Source organism: Sorex fumeus, unplaced genomic scaffold (assembly GCF_029834395.1).
Source record: "Sorex fumeus unplaced genomic scaffold, SorFum_2.1 ptg000074l, whole genome shotgun sequence".
Classification (NCBI taxonomy): Eukaryota; Metazoa; Chordata; class Mammalia; order Eulipotyphla; family Soricidae; genus Sorex; species Sorex fumeus.
In genome coordinates, this window is record NW_026606131.1 from 325508 (window position 1) to 350256 (window position 24749).

Genomic DNA, 24749 nt, shown 5'->3' on the forward strand with positions numbered 1-24749 from the left:
GTTTACTTAGGTCACTAAATCATCTACAACTGGTTTCATATACTGTGTGAACTCTCTGTAATATCATTTTCCCACACCAATGGTCCTAGAACGCCAATTCCCTATTGTCCAAACTCTAGCAATGTATTTGCTAGGTATCAAATATCCAGACGTTTGTGATTCTGTTTCGGTTCTGTTCTACTGGTCTATCTTCTGCTACGCAAAACGACACGGCTTGCTCTACACTTCCCTCAGTCTGGTTTTAAGTAGGTCTATTCTAAACATATTTATTAAAAGATTTGGCTCTGGATCTCCTCAGTGAGGAAGGCAAGACAGACGAAATAGGTAGAAGATTTACTAGGTATTTCAAAGATGTTTTTAGATTCTATTACTCTCAAAGGTCCATTTTATCTATGACTAAGTAACTGTGTTTCTCCAATGCTGTCATTATGCATAGCACTCCCATTTAGGCTCACTTAAATGACTCGGAAACCTGAAAACAGAATGTCCTTGGTGTTACTTTCCTCTATTAACCAAGCAGCACAGATAAATAAAAACATGCTCATGACATAAATCAAGATTTATTAAATACACATTCAGACATTTATGTGAAACAAAAAGCTATCGCCCCCGTGGCAATTGCTGTGTAAAATAAAAGACAAGGCAGATTTATGAGGCAATGAACCCTCTTCATCTCCGAAGATACAAACACGTAAGATGCCGTGGGCGTTAACGAACTTAACTTAGTCGAATTTTCACGTTAAGGCTCTAACACTAGTTAGATGTCAACAGCTCCTGACACCCCAGGTTCTGAGGTCGAAAGAAATGAGCATACTTTGGGGTCTGAGGTGTTAAGGGGTTGAGAGTCACATTTCCAATTAAGTTTGTGTGTGTGTGTGTGTGTGTGTGTTCTTTTTTTTTGGGGGGGGCTTTTTGGGTCACACCCGGCGATGCTCAGGGGTTCCTCCTGGCTCATGCACTCAGGAATCACTCCTGGCAGTGCTCAGGGGACCACATGGGATGCTGGGAGTCGAACCCGGGTCGGCCGCGTGCCAGGCAAACGCCCTCCCCGCTGTGCGATTGCTCCAGCCCCTCCGATTAAGCTGTGCAAAGGCGTAGGACTCTTCATGGAAAGCAACTCTGTCCCACCATGCAACCGCATCAAAGGAAGACAAACCCGCTTTGTTCGTCCGAGGGCCAGACCACTTGGTGCTCAGAGGCCATCCCGGGCCTCCAGAGGGCCAAGCACGCGCGCCGTGCACAGTGCTCTCGCGGCCCTGCATCCCTCTTACCTGCACAGCCGAAAGCTAAATGGTATCGAGAAGAGGGGCTGAATTTCACACAGCAGACATTCGCCTTCGCCTCAATGCTTGCCACCGAGTTGTCGAGGTTGGTGGACCACAATTTTACTAAGGACAACAGACAACGAAAAGAGAAAAAGGAGAAAACGTCAGGCGAGAGCTTCTACCACCAGGGGAGCTGAGACGCTGCTCTCTCGCTCATTTTCTGCTAATCTAAAGCAATCTGGTAAGAAAAAGGTAAAGCAATCTAGTAAAATAGTAAAAAAAATCAAATACAATAAAAATATAATAAAAAATATAATAAAAATAAAGCAACACAGTTTACTAGAATCAAGAGCTACTTAAACGGAGCAACTGAACAACAGAAAAAAAACAAACAAACAACAGAGGCTTAAAACCCAGGGTACTTAATTTCAAAGCCAGGACACAGAAAAGACAAAAAAAAAAAAAATCAATGTACAACTGAAAGGTAACGACATCCTATAACGAAGACGTGAAAGATAGGAGTTGAAATAGAAAACTGCCCGGAGCTAGGTAGCAGATACGAGGGATATTAATTGTGTGTCTGTGTGGCCGGCTGGGTGCGTCCAGGTTGCACGGTTTTCAAACCTAAGACCTTCGTGAGAACCACACACTCCAGTGAAGCACAAACACACATTTCACATGGGGACCGCCGCCAGATACACATCATTGGGAGCTTGGAGATATTCCTGGAAAGTGATTGGCTTTCCCAGAGCAAAATAAGATGCCTGTTTTTAAGATCAAAGAGCAAGAGTTTCAAATGGCAGTATGTGATTTGGTCCATTATTTTCCAATATGAATCACATGCCGTTTAGTCAAAATACACGGGGGGATGAGATATAGAGCTTTGAGCTAGCTGACAAGACTAGCTGTAATTAAAGCAGGCACGTCAAAAAGCACTTATTGAGATTCAGATAAACATATTCACATCCATGTTCATGTTCACATATTCATACATGTAAATACTTGATAAATAGAAGATAGAGGACCTTTGGGTAGAATTCTAAGAGCCTAGGAAGCCAAACTTAATCCACGATAAAGTGTGTGTGTGTGTGTGTGTGTGTGTGTGTGTGTGTGTGTGTGTACACACATACGTGAGACAAGAGACTGAAAGCATGTAGGCGAAGATGAGAAAACGCAATGTGTCTTTTGTTATGCTAACAAGATGAACTCTTAAAGGCTCCAGGCTGAGGAAGGAAGGCAGCTGGTTTCCTAAGCACGAACCCAGTGGCCAGTGGCGGGAGTCCCGCCCTCCAGGGGGAACGGAAGAAGGAAAGCCTTGCTAAAACTGGCGATTTCATCAATCAACTCTGTGATGGTCCCTGAACAAGCGGAAGGACAGACTGCTTGGGGAGACTCCAGGCAGGCGGCCAGGTGGGGGACACAGGGAGGACAGGAAGCTCTGGCTCGGGTCACATGCTCTGCTGTTAAGCGGCTCTGTCCACTGAAGCCATTAGCTAATGAGGAAAACGTTTCCGAGTTCTGTGAGTCACTCTGCACACACCAGTCAAACTCAGCCAGGAGGCTGTGCAAACCGGAAGTCCAGGGAGCAACAAGGAGCATATCCTGAGTTGGAGGGGCCAAGGCCAAGAGGGAACTGGCCACAGCCTGTCAGCCAGAAGCACAAGCTGAGCCGTGGGGCTTGTGAAGTGAAGGAAAATACACGTGTGTGTGTGTGTGTGTGTGTGCGCGCGCGCGCGCTAGTGGGTCACCCTCCTCCCTCCCTCCATCCTTCCCACTGGAAGGATGACACTGGACCCACACCCCTCCGCAAAGAAACTCGGAATAAATAGATGCCCAAACATTCCCGAAAGAACCAAGTGGATGGCGATTCTCAGATGTCGTACTTTTTAAACCTCAGGCACAAGATGTGAATCCAGAGGATAGTTTTGACAATCGGTATATTCAGTTTTCTTTACGGCCAAATGATATAGATTGCTGTGCATGGATTATTTTTAGACTCATCAATAATCACAAAGGACTGCCCCGAGTTTCACTCAATATCTGCCTCCCTGCCAGTAAAAGGGATCGCAGGGGAGGGGGGTAGGGGTTCATCAGTACCTTTTGCATCATCGGACCCCGAAGCCAAGAGCTTTGGATCCATCAAGTTAAAATCCACGCTCCAACACCTCTTCTCGTGCTCCTGGAAGAAGACAGGAACATAGCTCTTAATTAAAGGGGGAAAACAATTTGTGAAACCAATCTCTTACTGTGGTGGGAGTGAGAATCGGCTATGAAAATAAATGAGATGCCGGACCCCGCGCCAGGCTGGCTCACTCGGGGCACCGGGAGTGGGGGGGTGGGGAAGGGGGGGCCGGGGCGAGTGAGATCTTTCCCCGCCCCGAGGGACCCAGCCCCCACAGCCAGCCGAAAACGCTCGGGCTGAGGCTCACCCACAAAAGCACAACTATTCATGTACAATGCAGCTTCATTTGACGCTGCAGGATACTTCAAACCAAATACTCTTACCCGTACTCCAGGATTACTACACCACATTTGACAGGGTTCAAAATAGGAGGCAACCAATCTTAGAGGGAAATATACATTCTTTTTTTTTTTTTACAGATATATATATATATATACATATATGAAAACACACAAGGCTCAAACTTTAACAACATGTTAGTGATCTCTTCTAGAAGGGCTTAATGGCCCCTGGGTGAAATACCACAATCCTCACTCTCTTTCCTCTAAGGATACTTTTTTCTAGCATTCTCAGCAGACTTTCACAACAAACTGTCCACTGTCCACTGTCCTCCCGTTGTTCATCGATTTGCTCGAGCGGGCCCAGTAACGTCTCCATTGGAGACTTTGTTGTTACTGTGTTTGGCATCTCGAATACGTCACAGGGAGCTTGCCAGGCTCTGCCGTGCGGGCGAGATACTCTCGGTACTTGCCGGGCTCTCCGAGAGGGGCGGAGGAATCGAACGCGGGTCGGCCATGACATATTATTTTGGTCCTGTTTGGGGGCAGGGATTGGGGCTTGGGATGGAAACACCCGAAATATGGTGGTGGGACTGGGGTTTGGATTTTAAATGTGAATATACATATTGTAAACTACTTTATAAAATAAAAAATATTAAGAAAAAAAGAAAATAAATGAGATGCAAGATAGTCTCGAAAAATTTCATGTATAGATTTACTCAAACTGCTGGTTCTGGAAATAAGTTCGCTATATTACACAGGATCTGAAGAAATGCTTCAGAAAAGTAGTATTACACACACACACACACACACACACACACACACACACACACACACACACACAGCAGCACTGTCCTCCTGTTGTTAATGGATTTGCTCAGGCAGGCACCAGTAACGTCTCCATTGTGAGACTTGTTGGTACTGCTTTTGGCATATCGAATATGCCATGGGGAGCTTGCCAGGCTCTGCTGTGAGGGCGGGAAGCTCTCAGTAGCTTGCCGGGCTCTCGGAGAGGGACGGAGGAATCGAACCTGGGCTGGCCACATGCAAGGCAAACCCCCCTCCTGCTGTGCTATCGTTCCAGCCGGCCCCGCAACACACACACACATATAAACAACCCGATTGTAAATACAAAGCACACGAAGCTCTACAGTGACCGAGAAAGTGAAAAAGATGATTCTGCAAACATGGATCGAGGATCCCTCTTTACCTGATAGACCTTTGACCTCTGCCCGGTGAATCCATCCCACAGGATGACGGTGCCCTCGTAATCACTGCTGGCCAATAGGTTCTTGTGGTAACTACTCCAACTGATACAGCTGTAACAGAGAGACTTGCTTTACATACAAAGAAGTCACGAGAATCTAAAAAACGCGGATGTGTTCAGAAAGACTGGACTTCGACCAAAAGGGAATACCTTGCCACAGAGGCAGGGTGGGATGGGGCGATGAGGGGGTGGGGGGGGTGGGAGGGATGCTGGGACCCCTGGTGGTGGGAAATGGGCACTGGTGGAGGGATGGGTGTTTGATCACTGTACAACTGAAACCCAAGCACAAAAATTTGTAAATCTACAACTGTACCTCATGGTGTTTCACTAACAAAAATTAAAAAAAAAATGTAAATGATGGAGAATGGGCACTGGTGGAGGGATGGGTACTGGATCATTGTATAACTGAAACCCAAGCACAAAAATTTGTAAGTCTACAACTGTACCTCATGGTGTCTCACTAATAAAAATTAAAAAAAAAAAAGAAAGATTAGACTTCTTGAAGAATGGTCTACATGCATCTATAATCATCACACCGCGCATGACATCCCTGGGAAAAAACGGATTCTGTAAATCCCACAATCTTCTAATGAAACAAACTACCAGGTACCACGGTACCCGCACCCTGATTCTCTCCAATCCCTAGCTGGAAAATTGACAAGGGAGACCAGGCCAGCAGAGAAGGTCACTGAGGCACGGGGGCACAGGCTTAGCGGGGGGGGTCACACCCAGCGATGCTCAGGGGTTACTCCTGACAGTGCTTGGGGGACACTATGAGATGCCGGGGATTGAACCCGGGTCAGCCGCGTGCAAGGCAAACGCCCTCCCTGCTGTGCTATCGCTCCGGCCCCGATCTAGCATTTCTGAGCTGGAGGTGTGGGTGGTTCAGGTCCCCGGTTAGGACTGGCTTCGGGCATGCGGCCTAGAGAAACCCAGAGCCTCCGGCCAAGTCGCGCTTCCTGCACTCACTCCACGGAGCCATAAAGGACCGCCCAGTTTAGCAGGTGCCAAGACAGAAAAAGACTCCCGAGCACTGCTGGGTAAGCAGCCCAAGTAATCCCTGTGGCCACAGGGCCTGAGCAACCCAGGGCCCTTGGGCGCTGCACTGCGCTGATCAAGTATCACCAGGAGGGGCGCCAGGGCCTCTGAGGACCACTTGGGATACACCAAAAATTAAAAATAAAAATCTGTTCCCTGGAGGGATGTGACTCAGTGGTCGAGTGCACACTTCACATTTATGAGGCCCAGGGTTTAAGACCCAGAATCAAAAAGACGAAAGGAAAAAGAAAAAAAGCTGTATCTTCCGAATGCAAAATTACTTTGCATTTTGGACTCTGGAATTGCAGGTCATTTCATTTTCGGGGGAATGAATATCCACTGCATCCCGGATGATGGGGCCGTATTCCTAGACTTTAAATTTCTTAGTAACACCAGCAATTGCAGAACAGTCACAATCCTGGTCAACAAGAACGAGAAAGCAGGGGCGGGAATGAAATCATGGCAGGTAGGACATTTGCCTTGCATGCGGCCGACCCGGGTTCGAACCCCAGTATCTCATATGGCCCCCTGAGAACCGCCAGGAGTAATTTCTGAGGAAAGCCTGGAGGAAGCCCTGAGCACCGGCAGGGTGTGACCCAAAAAGGCAAACAGACAGAAAACAGATGAAGAACGCCAAAGAATCACATAGAAAGCTTAAAATAATAAATAGACTCACACTAGCTATACATACTTATTGTTACATACATACGGCATCATTGTTACACAGACACAGCATTATGCCATAGAACTCACGTAAGTACCTGATTTTAGAATTGCAGGTCATTTCATTTTCAGGGTAATGAATGTCCACTGCATCCTGGATGACGGTGCCGTATTCATAGACTTTGATTTTCTTGGTAACACCAGCAATTGCAAAATAGTCACAATCCCGGTCAAATTCGATACTAAGGGGGGGGGGGGGGGAAGAAGCATATAATTGGTCAATAAGACAACTGACCGACTTTCGTGACTGATGACACACAAAACAAAATAAAAAGTGGGTCCTGATCTTGAAGAAGACACGGATCAGGAACAAACTGTTCAGATGGCAGCAATACAGAATCAGGAGGTAAGTTCTGATGAGCACTCAAACGACTTTAAACTAAGATGCCAGTGCTGAAAGCAGACTACAGACCAAACATGATGGCCACTCAATGCCCCTTCTGCAGAACACAACAACCAATAAGAGAGAGAGAGAACAAAAGGGAATGCCCTGCCACAGAGGCAGGGTGGGATGGGGGGGATGGGGGGTGGGAGGGATACTGTGACCCGTGGTGGTGGGAAATGGGCACTGGTGGAGGGATGGGTGTGTGATCATTGTATAATGGAAACCCAAGCACAAAACTTTGTAAGTCTACAAACTGTACCTCATGGTGTTTCACCAATAAAAATTAAAATAAATAAATAAACTAAGATGCCAGCCAGAAAAAGTTATCTTGAAATGAATTACAGAGTAAAACCTAAAAACTAAAACTCCTAAAAATCAAAGCGAAAAACAAATACAGAATTTGGGGGAGGCAAGTATTTCTCTATGAAGAATCTAATGATTCTATTGGAATTCATCCAAATCAATACCTTCGTTCTTCAAAAGAGACATCATTAAATAAAGGATGAACCCAACTCCGGAAGAAAGTACTACCGACACATATATTTGACAAAGCAACCATGTTCAGCATAGATTTTGAAAACCTTATTCAATGAGAGGAAGACCTGGTGCTATTTTTGTAATGGGTAAAATATTTGAGCAGGTACATCCTGAAAGATATATGAATGACAAATAAGAACATTAAACACCTTTCCGTATGGAATGAAGGTACCGGCAGAGGAACAAAGGCATGCGGGTCCCGGCCCTGAGATCTCCAAGCCTGCTTGGATCGGGGCTGAGCATCCTCCACCCAGATCCTCCATCCTCCAGCAGGCAGGGGTCACACCCACCAACTGGCCCCCTGGCGCTGTGTAATCCCATCAATGGCCAAGACCCAGAGACTACAAAACCCAGCTCCCGGAAGCGACGTCTTATTATCTCATTATTACTTTGGACAAACTGGCAGGCTACCGAATGTAACCTGCCCACATGGCAGAGTCTGGCAAACTCCCCGTGGCGTACCCAATATGCCAAAACCCAGTAACAATGATGGGTCTCATTCTCCTAACCCTGAAAGAGCCTTGAATATGGCACTTTTTAAAAAATCTCAGGGCTAGGACGAAGGAGACGTTACTGGGGCCTGCTCGAGGCAATCGACGAACAACAGGATGACCGTGATCGTGACCTTATGAAAGAAATACACAGCAAAACAAAAAGGTCTATTTCTACTTCACACCCACTAATAAAAAGATTGACCTGCTATTAAATAACCAATTATCTAATCAATAACCAAGAGTTACTGGGGACAACTCCATCTCCTGCATTGCTGATGAGAAAGCCCCAGTAACGGAATCCCTTGAGAAACAGTTTGGCCTTTTCACAGAATGAAAAGTGAAAGGTAATCACTACTCAGCAACATCAGTCCCAGACTATTTACCCAAGAGAAATAAATATGAATATCCAAAATGACTCCTGTGTGAATATTCATAGCGGCTTTATTCACAATCGTAGAAAACCGGAAAGAGTTCAAAGGTCCTTACATTCATGAATGCATAAACGAAATGTGGAATATTCATAAAAAATATTAGTCACTAACACGGGCATCTAAATGTTTTCGATGAATCTCAAATACAGATGGAGCTTAGGTAGCAGAAACAAAGTGAATACTGTCTATTCCGATGTAAACCACAGAATGGTTCGGTATTCAAAATTTTCCCTCAGAGGCAAGAATCGGGTAGCCAGTGGTCTGGAACAGGCATTTGGAGGAACAGGTGAAATCATGTACCAGAAAAATACATTTCTGTATTCTGACTGAGGTCCACCCAATTTTAAACACTGAGATGTTCTACTTCGTTGTACAGCAATTGCACTTGAGTAAAAGTGGCTTTTGAAGTTTTTCAGTTGTTTTTATTTTTGCTTTTTTGGGTCACACCCGGCGATGCTCAGGGGTCACTCCTGGCTCGCGCACTCAGGAATCGCTCCTGGCGGTGGTCAGGGGACCGTATGGGGTGCTGGGAATCGAACCTGGGTTGGCCGTGTGCAAGGCAAACGCCCTACCCGCTGTGCGATTGCTCCAGCCCTGAAGCTTTTCAGTTTGTGGTTCTACAATTAGGAAATTTAAAGCTCAGAGCTGAGCACAGTTCTATGATTTTAGGCGACAGCAACAAAGGCCCCGGGAATGTGGAAGTAGAGAGGAGAACAGAGGAAGAGGCGGGGACTGAGAAGCATCCAGTCGAGATTAACGGGGCTTGTCAGAATTGCCGACACAGGTCCAACTTTCTGCCCTATTTCATATCATTTTTTTTTTCAGCTCATTGCCACAAATAAATTTTAAAAGGCACAAATGGGACGCTTCTGCTGGGCAAGCAGGACTTCCTTCTACGTAAGTACGAAACGACTCTTGCTGTCATTCAACCAATGATGGAGCATCACCATCTGACGGGCGGAGTGGGGTTATTTGTATTATAGGACAGTGAGGCATGAAAAACAGTTGTTCTTCACTGGGGCCCAGAAACCCCTGCACAAGCCATCTCCAAATTGATCCCAGGACTTTAACCAAGCAAAGAGGATCTCCTTAGAGCCTAAGCCAATCGACTAGGTCGGGTGCTTGCAAAAAAGGTCAAAAACAGACCTGCTCTTAAACACATTCCTGGACTGCGCGGCCGCAAAAGCAGGCACGTGACACATCATCAAACACTCACGACCCATTCTCCGTAATCACCACACCACATTTGGTGGGGTTCAGATAGTAGGCATATATGTATATATATACGTGCATATATACATGTTTTCAGATACGTACACCAGAGCTCACACCACCCAAACTTTAACAACATGTTCGTGACACCCTCCAGAATGTCTTCATGGCTCCTGCCAAAACAGAACGATTTTCACACTGCTTCCTACAGGAACACTTTCTTGTAAGCGTGTTCCGCGGTTCTTCAAAACAGACAAAATGAAACGCATCGCTCCGGTTGTGTTTTGGGACAGGGACTGGGGCTTGGGATGGAAATATCCTGAATTTGGTGGTTGGTTGGAAGGTGTCGTGGTGGTGGGATTGGTGTTTGAAGATTGAATGTCATCAAACATTGTGAACTTGTAAAATTAAAAGAAAATAGAAATGTGGAGTTCGTGCCCAATTCAATCAGCTTGATCAAAGGCTGAATAAACAGCAGTGCTCCTACATTATTTAAAAAACAACAACAACAACAACAAAAAAAACCCCACAAAGAACAGACCTGCTCATTATTGAAACTACTGTTGTGTAAAAGCAGGGAAAGACTATATGTAAAGGAATGAGGGGGTTGTGTCCCAAGGAAACTTCATTAGGCAACACAATTTAAATTTTATAGTAATTTTCATACCCTTATTAGACATTTTATATGACTATATATTATATGCCATTGATGTTCTTCAGCATTTTTTTTCTTTTTTCGTCACTGTCCTCCCATTGTTCATCGATCTGCTTGAGCAGGCCCAGTAACAGTGTTGAGACTTGTGACTGTGTTTGGCATCTCGAATACGTCACGGGGCGCTTGCCAGGCTCTGCCGTGCGAGCGAGATACTCTCGGTAGCTGGCCAGGCTCTCCGAGGGGGCCGGAGGAATCGAACTCGGGTTGGTAACGCCCATCCTGATTCACAGGTATTCAAAATATGGCAATGGGTCAAATGTGAACTCATGGATCAGAGTTTGCTAGTTTTCCCTAATCAAAAAATCCAGTGTAGTGGCTGGTAGTGAAGTCACGAATGCCATATTCAGTCATTTTCTTTGGAATCTACTCATGACTAGTGCAGTTCTATTTCAAATCTTCAAAAAAAAAAAAAATAGAAGCAGGGCCACAGTGATGGTACAGCAGGGAGGGCGTTTGCCTTGCACGCGGCTGACCCGGGTTCAATTCCCAGCATCCCATATGGTCCCCAAAGTACTGCCAGGAGTAACTCCAGAGTGCAGAGACAGGAGTAACCCCTGAGCACTGCTGAGTGTGACCCCCCCCAAAAAAAAACAAGCGAGCAAGCAGAAATGTTAAAATAATCTCTAAACTGCAAGCATGTGTGTGGGGGGAATAAAATTTTAATTCATAATGAACACTGAACCAGGAATTCAAGAAGCAGTCATTGTTTAATGAATTTAAACAATGTCATTCCAAACCATCACTGTGTTAGCCACCAAACTGAATAGCTAATTTCAGAAAAAAAAAAAATCTTAAACTACGACACTATTGCTGTGTGGGAGAAGAGTTTCCCGTCTTTTCCATTACCTGTTCCGTTAGCCCAGGGCCACGTGAAATTCCTGAAAATGAACCTTCTTCTGAAACTTCTCCATGCCCCTATTTCCATGTATTACTTAATAACTGATACTGTCAAAATAAACGAATGCTGCCCCCTGGTGGGCCCAGGTTTCGGTTCTTAAATAACGGGAAACTCTCCCCAAGCAAAGCAAGCAGTCCTTTGAAAGCAGCCTGGCAGATTTTTCTCTGAGAGGTCGCACCGATAAATGACCAACATTGGACCTCTTGTCTTTTGAGTATCACTGCATCGCTGTCATCCCGTGGTTCACCGACTGACTCGAGGGGGCGCCAGTAACGTCTCCATCCGTCCCAGCCCTGAATTTTTCGCAGCCTCTCCTTACTCGTCCTTCCCAATGCTGCCGTATTGGGGGCTCCTTCAGGGGCAGGGGAATGAGGCCCGTTCTGGTGGCTGTTTTTTGGCATCTCGAAGGCGCCACGGGGAGCTTGCCAGGCTCTGCAAGAGTAAGGTCTTCTGAATGTAAGGAACTGATGTGCAAAACTGAACGGTACGTTCTCGAGCAACTCTGCCCCCCCGACTCCTAGAAGAGCCTCTTCACTGGGCCAGGAGGATGCGACATGCAGGGAAGGGTCCACCTTGCAAGCAAGTGGCGAGAGTTCCAATCTGACACCAAGCACATGCACCCACACGACAACCGTGTCGAGGACACAACCGGGCATCTGCAGGCAGCGCAGCGACAGTGCGCGACACACCAGCCAGAGACCTGGTGGGCAGGACGGCTGGCGTGGCGGCACGCTCGAGAGCTGCAAACAGGGCGGGTGCGAGTTATCACGGCGGAGGGCGCAAGGCCCAGCGGGGGCGTGAGCTCAGAGACCAGACGGGTGACGCCACCACAAGTCCCCGAAACGTTCGTTCGTGAACAGGAAAGGGAAAACTTGTTCAGGAACTAGTTGCTTCTTCTAAAAAAGCATCACTGTTTTAATGAATCACTGTGAAGACACAGTGACAAATTTTCGTGATTATGTTTCAATCAATGTTTGAGCACCCATCCTTCCACCAGGCAATGTTCCCAGTATCCCTCCCACCCACCCCCTCCCCCACCAACCCCGTGCCTCTGTGGGAGGCACATTCCCTCTTTCTCTCTCTCTCCCTCTGGGCGTTGTGGCTTGCAATACAGGTACTAAGCGGCCATCACGTTTGGTCCCTAGTCTACTCTCAGCCGGCATCCCCCATCCCGAGCGAGCATCCTTCACTGAGTGGTCCCTTCTCCATCCCACCTGTCTTTTTCCGCCAGCACAGGAGATCGGCTTCCAAGCCCTGGGGCCACCCTCCTGACCCTTATCTCTACTATCCTGACGTATTATTCTCCGGTGATGTTTCTTTATGTTATATTCATTCCACAGACGGGTACAGTGATTCTGTGTCTGCCCCGTTCTTTCTGACTCACTTCGCTTAGCGTGAGACTCTCCATGCGGACCCACTTATGTGCAAATTTCATGGATTCGTCTCTTCTAACAGAATAGCTGCTTTGGAGAGGATCGAAAATCCTTCCAGGGGCTGGAGCGATAGCACCGCGGGGAGGGCGTTTGCCTTGCATGCGGCCGACCCGGGTTCGATTCCCAGCATCCCATAGGGTCCCCAGAGCACTGCCAGGGGTGATTCCTGAGTGCGTGAGCCAGGAGTAAGTTCTGTGCATCGCCGGATGCGACCCAAAAAAGCAAAAAAAAAAAAGAAAAGAAAAGAAAAAGAAAATCCTTCCAAATAATGGCATTACCAGTGCAGAGTCTGGGAGGAAGGAGGAGAGCCAAGTGGTCGAGGCTGGGACAGAGTCCAAACGCCTTCATTTCTCTGCCCCCCGGTCTGCTCGCTTGCAGGTGACCAGTCACATCTGTCCTGCCTTCTGGGGAAGCTCTGAACACTGGCCATCTTTCTCCTACAGCGGCTAAGACAACATCACTAAGCACACAAAATGTGGCAAAGGTCCATTTTGACACCCCTATCTACTTATTTTGATGACTCGCTTTCAACAAGTGATACTCCCAAACTGAGGTCTGTGGAGTATTTGTTCCTCTGACAGGACATCTTGGCTGCTGCATGGACAGGATTTGAATATAAATCTTTGTACTGCATTAAAAACAAACCCCGGGGCAGAATAGCACAGTGATAGCACAGTGGGTAGGGCGTTGGCGCTGCACGTGGCCGGACCCGGGCCAACCTGAGCACCACCATGAGTGATTCCTGAGTGCAGAGCCAGGAGGAACCCCTGAGCATCGCCGGGTGTGACCCAAAAAAACAACAGAACAAAACAAAATAAAACAAAAACACACCGAGACTATAACAGATCAGTGCAAAATGGTCTTCAAAAGTAAGGGGCCAGAAGCACAAACACACCCGGATCACCCCCCTCCCCGGCCCCACCCCGGCATCCAATGTAGCCACAGAATAGTGACAGACGTGACTCCTGAGTAAAGCCAGGTGTGATCCCCAAACAAAGAGGAAATGCTACGAGACCAGAGAGATCGTTTGCAGGCGGGGAGATGAAGGCCTTGCATGAGGCTGTCCCTGGTTGACCCCAATTATTTCTGCCACCTCACACCCAAGCTACGTTTCTTAAACCTTTGGAAATATGCACGATACATTCCTTCATCAGTTAAGAACTTTTTTAACGGCATTAAACTCCTGCGCCAGGCAAATTGTTTAGCAGACTTCCATTAATACTTCAGTGAAGGCACATTCTCATCAAGAGGGGAGATTACGAGCTCTCTTGACTCCAAATATCATAAACAGAGTATACCTTTAATCGAGACCACGCTAGGTGGTCAATTAGTTTTTGTTAAGTAGATTAATTACTCATCTAATGAAACCGCATCAATTTAATTGCTCACTAAATTCACTGGCGAAATAAGCACTACAACTGCTTCTGCAGTTTCAAATTTTAGTCAGTCTAGTGCCTGGAAAGGAAATTCCCATTGCCAGCATCAAAGTGTGCTGTCTTGGGGCCGGAGCGATAGCACAGCGGGGAGGGCGTTCGCCTTGCACGTGGCCGACCCGGGTTCGATTCCCAGCATCCCATAGGGTCCCCCAAACACCCCCAGGAGTGATTACTGAGTGCAGAGCCGGGAGGAAGCCCTGAGCAACACCAAGTGTGACCCAAAAAACAAAAAGAAAACAAAAAACAAAACTTTGTTGTCTTATTCCTGGAGTGAAACCTCCAGCTAGTTTACAATAAAAGGTCTCTGATGGTTACATACATAAATAAAGGTCTTAACCATGGAAACGGAAAGGCTATATTCATGCCAAAACAATGAGCACGGACCAATCAGACAAAAATGAATTCAAAACAGCTTTAAAATCCGTAAGACCCAAAGCCGTGACATCAGTCTGAGAGAGAACGACTTGGATCTGATTCCAAACGCAAGTAGACAATATAAAATTAAACAGCTTCAGGGGCTGGAGTGACAGTAAGCTCTGGGTCGGCCGTTGGCCTGGCACGCGACCGACCCCGGTTCGATTCCCAGCATCCCATAGGGTCTGCCGAGCACCGCCAGGGGTGATTCCTGAGTGCAGAGCCAGGAGCAACCCCTGAGCTGAGCATCGCTGGGTGTGACCCAAAAAGCAATAAACAAACAAACAAACAGCTTCAGTACAGCAAAAAGGAATCATCAACATCACAAAAAGACTAGCTGAATGAGAGAAAGCATCGCAACATCACACAACTGACAAGGAGTTTCTAACACGCAACTCCAGACAAAAAGGCAAGCTCATTGAAACATAAGCAGGCAGACAAGATGACTCAAGGGGCAGGGCCGGCGGGGCTGGGCACACGCTCTGCGTGCCAGGGACCAGGGTTCGAGCCCGAGTATCTCCCTGTCCCTGTCCCACCCAGCACCACTGGACGTGATCCCTAAGCACTGCCAGGGGTGATATCACACCCCCCCACCCCAAAAGTTCAAAGTACTAGAATGAAAAAGCATAAGCGAAGATCTGGATCACTGCTGAATCTGGGAGTTGATCGTTTGAGGGACTACGATTTCTATTTTTAATGCATATAATACTGTCTTGGGGGGGTTGTTTTTAGGCCACACCTGTAGAGCTCAGGGCTTACTCCTGGCTCTGTGCTCAAGGAAACTCCTGGAGTGCTCAAGGGACCATCGGAGATGCTGGGAACTGAATCCAGGTTTGCCGCTTTCAAAACAAATTCCTTACCCGCTGTACCAATAGTCTGGCCTCCTGCATATAACTTTTATTAGGAAAGGTAAGATAAAATGATCATCTGGATAGGAAACGTAACAGAAATTAACGACAAAAAAAAAAAAAAACCAGAAAAGTATTTGCAAATTGAGGTATGTCCCAATAATTTATGAATCACACACCCACACAAAGTTAAAAGATTTCTTGGGACTTAGCTTTCCTGAGAGGGGAGGGTTTGGGAGGAGAAGCCTGTGGGTGGGGGGGAAGAAGTGGGCACTCTGTGATGAGTAGCATGGTCCTCCCATTGTTCGTCGATTTGCTCGAGCGGGCACCAGTAACGTCTATATCGTGAGACTTGTTGTGACTGTGTTTGGCATTGCGAATATGCCACGGGGAGCTTGCCAGGCTCTGCCGTGCGGGTGGAATACTCTGGGTAGCGTGCCAGGCTCTCTGAGAGGGGTGGAGGAATCGAACCCAGGTTGGCCGTGTGCAAGGCAGAACGCCCTCCCCGCTGTGCTATCGCTCCAGCGCCTGGTGATGAGTATGGAGTTGAAATGACGCACACAAGAAATGTCTAATTCACAGAACTGGAAATCACACACCTCAATAAAAGCGGTGAAAGGGAAAACAGGAAGATCTCTTGGGGGCGGCGGCGAAGTACAGAGGTGAAGGTAGATGCCTTCATGTGGCCGACCCCCGTTCCATCCCTGAGCACAGAGACAGGGGTAGTCCGTCCCCAAGCACCTCAAGGTGCGGCCCCCCGGAAAAACAAGTCAAAGGAAGAAAATTCTGAACTACGCCACACACACAGAGATGAGCACAAGATGCGGCTGAATCAGAGGCGCCAAAGTTATCTGACCAACCTTCCCCTTTCAGGAAAACGTGACTCAGAGCCCCACTGCAAACCTATCTGCAGGGAAATGAGTCCAGCGGGGCTTTGCGCCTTCACTCCAAAGAGGCAGTTACAGCGGCCCCGAAGCAGACACAAGGGTCCGTGGGAGTGACTGCCATGGGCACCCCAATCCAATCTCACTGGGTGCTGGGTGGCGTGAGGGCTGCACAGTGTACGACAAAGCTGGACGGCGATAATGGTCGCATGGTGTCATTCATGTACGCTACACGAATGGCATGCTTGGTCATGTGGGAACTCTTTTGATTTTTTTTTTTTGTTCTATTTTTGGACCACCGGCAGCGGAGCTCAGGGATCACTACAGGCAGTGCTCGGGGGATAATAAGGGATACCAGAGACTGAACCTGATTGGTGGCATGCAAGGTAAGTGCCTTACCACTGTACTATCTCTCGGGCCTGAGACAGTCATTTATAACTTATATTTATTTGACTACAATAAAAAAGTTTTTGGGGAAAAAAGCACATACCACATCAAATGTGCAAAGCAGTGCTTGAAATGAATTTTCTAAGAAGGTTTTCAACTCAGCACTTGTTTCTGACTTAGAAAAATAAAAGCTGACAATCTAAAGAAAGCAGAAGAAACGGTAAAACTGAGAAATCAACAAGACAAAGAGAAAAATATAGAAAAATATTCTACATTCTTTGAAAAAACTGACAAACTTCCAAGCCAGACCAATAACAAAAGGGAAAAAGAGGGAAAACTCAGTATCGGGGATGAGAAACAGTATCATTAAGAATCTAAGACATTAAAAGAATAATCAGGGGCTGGAGCGATAGCACAGCGGGTAGGGCGTTTGCCTTGCATGCAGCCAACATGACCGACCCAGGTTCGAGTCCCAGCATCCCATAGGGTTCCCCAAGCACTGCCAGGGATAATTCCTGAGTGCAGAGCCAGCAGTAACCCCTGCACATTGCCGGGTGTGACCCAAAAAGCCAAAATAAATAAATAAATAAATAAGATAATGAAGGAATTTCACAAACATAAGTCAATAAACTCAGCGACCAACATGAGGGTGATACATTGCTTTAGAAAGACAAACTTAATTACCACAGCTCATGCATGCTAAATCAACAATAGACAAAAAGTCAGATAATCTACGAAAGCTGAATTTATTTATTTTCTTAAAAATCTTCTCTCAAATCTTAAGACAGAGAGAGTATCACTGGAAAACGTCTACAAAATATTTGAGAAATAATCACAATTCTTCACCAACTCTCCCAGGAAACTGAAGAGGAATCAAATGACAAGAACGAACTCTTGTTATCGAAACCTGTCAAAGGAAACCCAAGCCAACACTCACGTCTTTGAGGAAGCTCTGACCAATTACCCCATTTCAGAGATGAAGAAACTGAGGAAGAGAGAGATTTCACAAACCATGCTAAGCTCACAGAATTCGAAATTATCAGGCAACCCAACTTCAGATCACTGGTTCTGAAACATTAAAACAGTAAAATTTCTACTCATGGTCTACTGGATTCTAGAACATCTGCAACAGGAAGCCGTGAAGAATACTTACCTGGAGACGATACTGGAGCCATTATAGAGGTCACTAGCATAGGACAACGTTGCCAGGGGCCGGACTGAATTATATCTGGTAAACTTGGACAGGCATTCCTGAAACTCATCCAGCTGGCTTGCAGTTCGGCTGTCATCTAGAGAAAAAAGGCCAAATGACTGTTCTGAACTATAATATAATCCAAAGAGCAATATCCACAGATTAAAAATCACATTATAAAAAAAAAAATTCCCAAGGTTTGTTTTGGTTTGGTTTGAGGATCACACTTGGCCGTGCTCAGGGTTTACTCCTGGTCTGACATTCAGGGCTCACTCCTGGCAGGGCCCAGGGGACCATAAGTGGTGCTGGGATCGAACCCAGGTCGGTTGTGTGCAAGGTAAAAATCGCCCTGGATTATCTGACCAGCCCCCACACAAACAAAAAAATCTGAAGAAGCATTTAGGAAAGATCAGAGCACGCACAAATTAACTAGCTGATGTTACAAGCTACAGTAAAACTTTTTTTTCCCCTTCCTTTTGGCTCACACCCAGAGATGCACATCCAGTAATGTAACAGAGGTTCCTCCTGGCTCATGCACTCAGGACTCACTCCTGGTGGTGCTCGGGGGACCCTATGGGACGCTGGGAATCGAACCCGGGGTTGGCTGCGTGCCAGGCAAACACCCTCCCTGCTGTGCTATTGTTCCAGCTCCCATAAAACTTTTTTTTAACTGGAAAAACCTGGATTTTCTCTTGATTTTTCTCTTTTGGGTCACACCCGACAATGTTCAGGGCTGACTCCTGGCTCTGCACACAGGAATTACTCCCAGTAGTGCTGGGGCACGATGTGGAATGCCAGAGGCTAAACCCGGGTCGGCTGGCTGCAAGGCAAATGCCTAACCCGTTATACTATTGCTCTGGCCAAATCTGTGATTTTCAACATCAATTTCTCTCCTTCTTATTAAGCAAAAATTTGCTGGAAACAAAACCGGAAAAGTACTTTTGAGAAAGAGAAGTTAAAAATCGTTTCTCAAGCCAAAATCGCTTTCTTAGCTTGATATTGAAGAAAAGAGGAGAAAGGAATGAACGTGTATATACAAAACGCTATTTGGGGGGCCGGACCAATAGCACAGCGGGGAGGGCGTTTGTCTTGCATTCGGCTGACCCAGGTTCGAGCCCCGGCATCCCATATGGTCCCCCAAGCATTGCCAGGAGTAACTCCTGAGTGCAGAGCCAGGAGTGACCCCTGAGCATCGCTGGGTGTGACCCAAAAAGCAAAAGCAAACAAAGAAACAAACAAAAAAGCTATTTGCTAGTTTGAGGGAACATGTTAATAGTCCAGCCGGGTTTATTTAACAATCAAACGTAATCCATCTGAACAGAATAACGGATGAACAAAACAGAGGAAAAGAATACAGCCAAACTACTCTTCAATTTAAATACACAGTTTTATCACGAAAAGCAGTTATTAGCAGTTTTTCGCCACTGGTTTTCAAAAATATTTCAGATCTGGACTCATCGCTCCTTTCCAAGGAATGAAAAGCAAAGCAGGGCTAGAAAGGCAGTGCGGAGGGACCAGAATCGTTTTTGCATGCCGAGGCTGCTGAAATCCCAGGGCTGGGATGAGCGGAGACGCGAAGCTACTGGCGCCCGCTCGAGTAACTCGATGAACAATGGACAACAGTGATAGTGACATGGAAAAAAAATTGCCAGAGGGAATTATAGAATCTTTTCTCATTTTAAATATTTCAACACTAAGCAGGCAAATCTCATGACCTGCATTGAATAGATGCAGTCAGTGCGTTTCCAGTGATTGCATTGATCAAACCAATCCTGTTTGATCTCCAGCACTGCACGGGGTAACCCCGGGAGCCACCCAGAGCCCCACGTCAGGGCCAAAAAGAAAAGGGTCCGAGAAGACAGAGCACAGACGGTGCTTGCCGTGTACACAGATTACCCACCCACGATCCCCCCCACCATCACAGACGGTCCCCCAAGATCCACCGGAGTAAGCCCTGAGCACGAAGCCGGGAGTAAGCCCTGAGCACTGCCAAACGTGGCCCTGAAGTTCAACGAACTTTCAGTTCCTAGGCTGAAACCTGACCTACGTTCCCGACAACACTGTCATCGCAAACCTTTCCCTGTGCCAAGCTCCTCCACGCAAACACACAGCTTGTTTACTCTTGTCATCGCTCCTCTCGGTGTCCTTTGCGAACAGTGGACACAGCGAAGCAAAGACACAATCATAACCATCACCGAGTCACCGAGGCGTGACTCGGCAGCGTGTGCGGAGCTGACTAGTAAGTCATCAGGGAACACAGGCGAGCCTGTGGATGTGAAAGCGTCACCAGTGATCGTAAGCGAGAAAATGGCCAGAGGAATTACACACTCTTTTATCATTTCAAATGTTTCAACACTAACCAGGCAAATCTAATGACCTACATTGAACAGAGTCCAATTCTGTAGTGTTTCCATTCTAAAAATAGCAAAGGAACAAATCGAATTAGTATGGAATATCATGTTATTAAGATAAAGCTCCTGATCCACCGAAATTCTTCTCATGAAAATTATCAAATTATAAAGTATGGGTGATTGCAAAAAAGGAACCAAATGTACAACAGCGTGGTTTGGCTGTTAATAGTTAATTGGGTTTTTTTTTCCTACCTAATCCTATTGCTCTGGCATTTAATTCAATAAATACTGGAAAGATAATTACTTCAGATATTCATTTTTAAATTGCTTTAATGTTAATCTATTCTTCCACATTTTAACAGCAATTTTTAAGAACATGAAATTCACGAGCACCCAAGAATGTGCATCTATTGAAGACCAAAATACTTTTCTGGTGTATCTGAACTTTCAGCTATTGGAAACCCACTCATTAGCACCTACTTCCAGTAGAAATTATAAGAGAGCAAAATATGTTATTTCAGTGACGTCCAGTTTAGGAATCAGGACTCCGTTGGCGAGGTTGGTTTATAAGCAACATACACACAGATCTGCTGGTATTTAATCCTGTATTAAATACAGACTAGTAGTGTGTGTTCGGCGGCAGATCACGTGCCTCTTTGTTTTAGGGCCTGGATGTGGCGTCTGGCAACACCAAAGCCAAAATCAAAGTGTGTTCAGTACCTAGCTGCTCTCTTTGAATGCGTTCCAGTTTCTCTTCTCTCCAAGTCACTCATTCCTTAATCCCACTTCAAAGTTGTAAGTCAAAGTTGGGTAAGAGAAACTGAAGAAAGTTGGGCGGAGTCACATTTGAAAATACACAAAAGGACAATCGAAATTCTGAAGTGCCTCCATTACGCAGAAGTTAAAAGTTCCTTTTCCCAGTCAAAAGCACTAGGAGGAACTTATATATAGTCAATAGTTTTGATTACTTTCCTCGATATGCAAATTTGGCAGGATAAACCAAAAAAACTAAAGACAAATGTCTATTTTTTTTCTTTTTGGGTCACACCCGGTGATGCACAGGAGTTATTCCTGGTTCATGCACTCGGGAATTATTCCTGGCGGTGCTCGGGGGACCATATGGGATGCTGGGAATCGAACCCGGGTTGGCCGCGTGCAAGGCAAACGCCCTACACGCTGTGCTATTGCTCCAGCCCCAAGACAAATGTCTGAAGCACAGTGGAAATCAAAATCTATCTTCCTCTTAGTTGTCACTTTACAGTTGTATCTTTCTGTAGAGCTGTAGCACTGTCCTCCCGTTGTTCATCGATTTGCTCGAGGGGGCACCAGTAACGTCTCCATGGTGAGACTGGTGACTGTGTTTGGCATCTCGAAGACGCCACGGGGAGCTTGCCAGGCTCTGCCGTGCGGGCAGGATCCTTTCAGGAGCTTGCCAGGCTAGAGCCCTCAAATGGGTCCAACTGGTCTGTTATGACCTCCCCTCTCCCTTGACGTTTCCAGGCGGCTAGTTTTTTTAAAGTAGCAACAGGCTCCACAAGCTCTTTCCCAACCTGAAAGAAAATATCCGGCCTTGTTGTGCGGCTGACGAGCAGAAAATAGAGACCTTGACAGAGTTTAGCTTCGGTGGCGGTGGGGGCCAGCACCAACCCCAAGCCAGAAAACTTAAACTCTCCAACTACACGAGAACCGCCTATCACTCAATTCTGAAACACACCCAGGCTGGTTTCCCACTGCTCTTCAGAGGGGAAAACATTATGTAAATCTGCCACATTTTTCAATTCCACCAACAATCCCGAGGCAAGTACGTTCGAGGAATCGAAGCAGCAAATCAATCACACCGAAAACATGCCTAGTCGAGAGAAAAATAAGATGCAATTTTTAATAAATTATCAGCCGTTATCATTTTCCTTGATGGTGTTCGTTCTGAGAAGCTGTATTAGGACTAAAACGAACAGTTCCGACCAAGTACTCCATTTTATACACATCGCCTACCGCCTTTTTTCTTTTCTTAAAAGTCTGCAGGGTTGGTGTTTCGGTCGGCTTGTCAATGCCGCTGGCTGTTGCCGTGTTGTGTTCTGGGGTGCAGGGATCAACCCAGGTCTCCTACAGGCCAACAGGCACACCTCCACGGAGTCACCCTCCACAACACCACCTTCACCGGCAAGACGTGAGCATGAGGAGAGCGCTGAGCCAACGGGGCAGAACTGGCTCACTTCTCGAGAGCGGCGGGAGACCCTGCACTCCGCCGTCCAGAGCTCTGCACCAGTTACCTCTCTCACCTCGGAACGTGTCCCTCACGACCTTTTTCGGTCCCTACTACAACTCAGCCCCTCTGAAGTCCTTCCGGTGATCATCGACATGCAAGGCCCCATTTTCAGCCATGCGCGGCCTGGCTCTGTCACTCTCAGTTCTGCTAGCGGGCCTTCCTCCCTGGTCCCAGGGCGTCTTCGCTACATACGGCACAGGGCATCAAATACAGCTGTGGACCTGCTGCCTTTCCCATTAGACTTACAATACTACACACACACATACACACAGACACAGACACACACCGACACACAGACACACACAGAGACATAGACATAGACACGCACACAGAGACACAGAGACACAGACACACACACACACACACACACACCTCCCCCCCGCCCCGTGCCTTCACCTTTTTATTCTCAGCATAGAGACAGAGAACTTGCTAAAGTGAAGAACTGCATACACCCTGGCTTCCTCATTAGACAGCCATAACTGTGTTTGCTTCCAAAGCCTGAAACAGCTCACCGGACTAAGGTTAACATTTCCCGGAGAGGACCAGGGAGATGGCTCAAAAGGCCGGCGCGGGAGAAAACGCTTCCCATTCCGCACTCTGGGACTGGATGCCAGCCCGGGACCACACAGTCACCTCACGCACCCCTGGCAGTGAACCCCGGCCCCCAACTCCCCAATACAAAACAAAACTAGTCATGAGAAAGGAATGTGCTCCTTGCTTGTGCTCCTCGCTTAAAAATATCCACAATGCTGACTTTGTGGAAAAATCTACTTTTGCTTTCGGAATAGGCATAAACCCAACATAAAACGCCAGACACAGATCTGGAAGACTTGAAGAAACCCTCATGAGTACCTGAGATCCGGGACATCCTCGTGGAAAAGTAACACTGCTCGAGGTCTTCGAAATGCGCAGTGAGCCGTTTTCGTCTTGAAGCTAACGTGCTGTTGTACCAAGGCTGCTTCTTTGTCTAACGTGAAAACAGGACGAACAAAACAAAACGCCTCTTGAAACTTGCGACGAACCTTACCTGTTCTGCAGAGAAGCCCTACATGCTCACGTGTCTTATTTCAAATGTCCTTAATCACTTAATCACTTAATTTCATTCATTTCAAATGTCCATCATATTAGAATAATGATAGGTGGTAAAAACGCACGGCTCTTAGATCAGTTTCCAACTTTGGTTTTAACGCAAGAAGAGGCTTCAAGATGAATTTTTCAAAAATCACAAATTTTTTCAACGCTCCCCAATTAAATGCAGGTAGAATCCATTACGGAGAGTCAAAACTTGTTAGAAAACAATTACCAAGGGAAAACGAATTATTCTGTCAACCCTCTATTGTAGCCATTGTACCCTCTGGATTAAAATAGCGCTCGGCTGCATGGATAATGAATTTAAGTTACCAATTTAGAGTAAGAGTAAGGAGCAGAATATGCGCTGGAGTATTTGGACATTTATTCGAACAGAGAAACTAGATCAGACATGTGGACAGGCAATAAACCTGACCCATCTGGGCTGTAACCCTTATACGATCTTTTCAGCCCCAATGCATCTGTTTTATTGGATTTTTTTTGGTTTTGAGCAACACCCAGCAGTGCTCAGGGCTTACTCCTGGCGCTCTGCTTGGAGACCACATTCGACGCCAGGGGTTCAAACCAGGGTCTGCTACATACAGAGCCACTGCCTCCCCTCCTGTACCGTCTCTCTGGCCCTAATGTCTTTGTTTTTAAGAAACTCCATAGAGAAGTAATTAGAAGGGACACCCTGCTGTACCCTAGACAATAACCCAGGCTTTTCAAAACCGTACATCTATATATGTAAGAGAGAGAATAAGAGTGGGATGGTTAATGGCTAATCTGTGGATAGTCTGGAAAAAGTAACGGTTATTTGAACCATTCTTATAACTGCGTTTAAGTGTGAAGTTATTTCAATACAAAGTTATTAAATACGCCAGGCCTCAAAATCAGAACTGAGAAATAGCCTCAGGTCACAGATGAAGAGAAGGAAAGTGAAAAACTCCTCAGATGATTGAGCTAAAAGAGGGGCGAAGCCAGAGTTGATTTCACTCAAGTCTGCAGTTTCCTTTCCCCAGAGAAGTTTAATATCTGAAAACGC

At 46.5% G+C, this 24749-nt stretch overlaps 1 protein-coding gene across 2 annotated transcripts in view; it reads right to left on the minus strand.

The window, feature by feature from the left end:
* The window catches only part of COP1 (COP1 E3 ubiquitin ligase), an 87427-nt gene that overhangs the window by 26388 nt on the left and 36290 nt on the right, over positions 1-24749 (minus strand). For both annotated transcript variants that reach the window (XM_056130165.1, XM_056130164.1), the window contains 6 exons: positions 23489-23603; positions 17981-18116; positions 6792-6935; positions 4936-5044; positions 3363-3444; positions 1272-1388 (listed from right to left, as the gene is read on the minus strand). In XM_056130165.1, coding sequence (XP_055986140.1) covers positions 1272-1388; positions 3363-3444; positions 4936-5044; positions 6792-6935; positions 17981-18116; positions 23489-23603 — 703 coding nt within the window. The remainder of the gene's footprint in view (positions 1-1271; positions 1389-3362; positions 3445-4935; positions 5045-6791; positions 6936-17980; positions 18117-23488; positions 23604-24749) is intronic.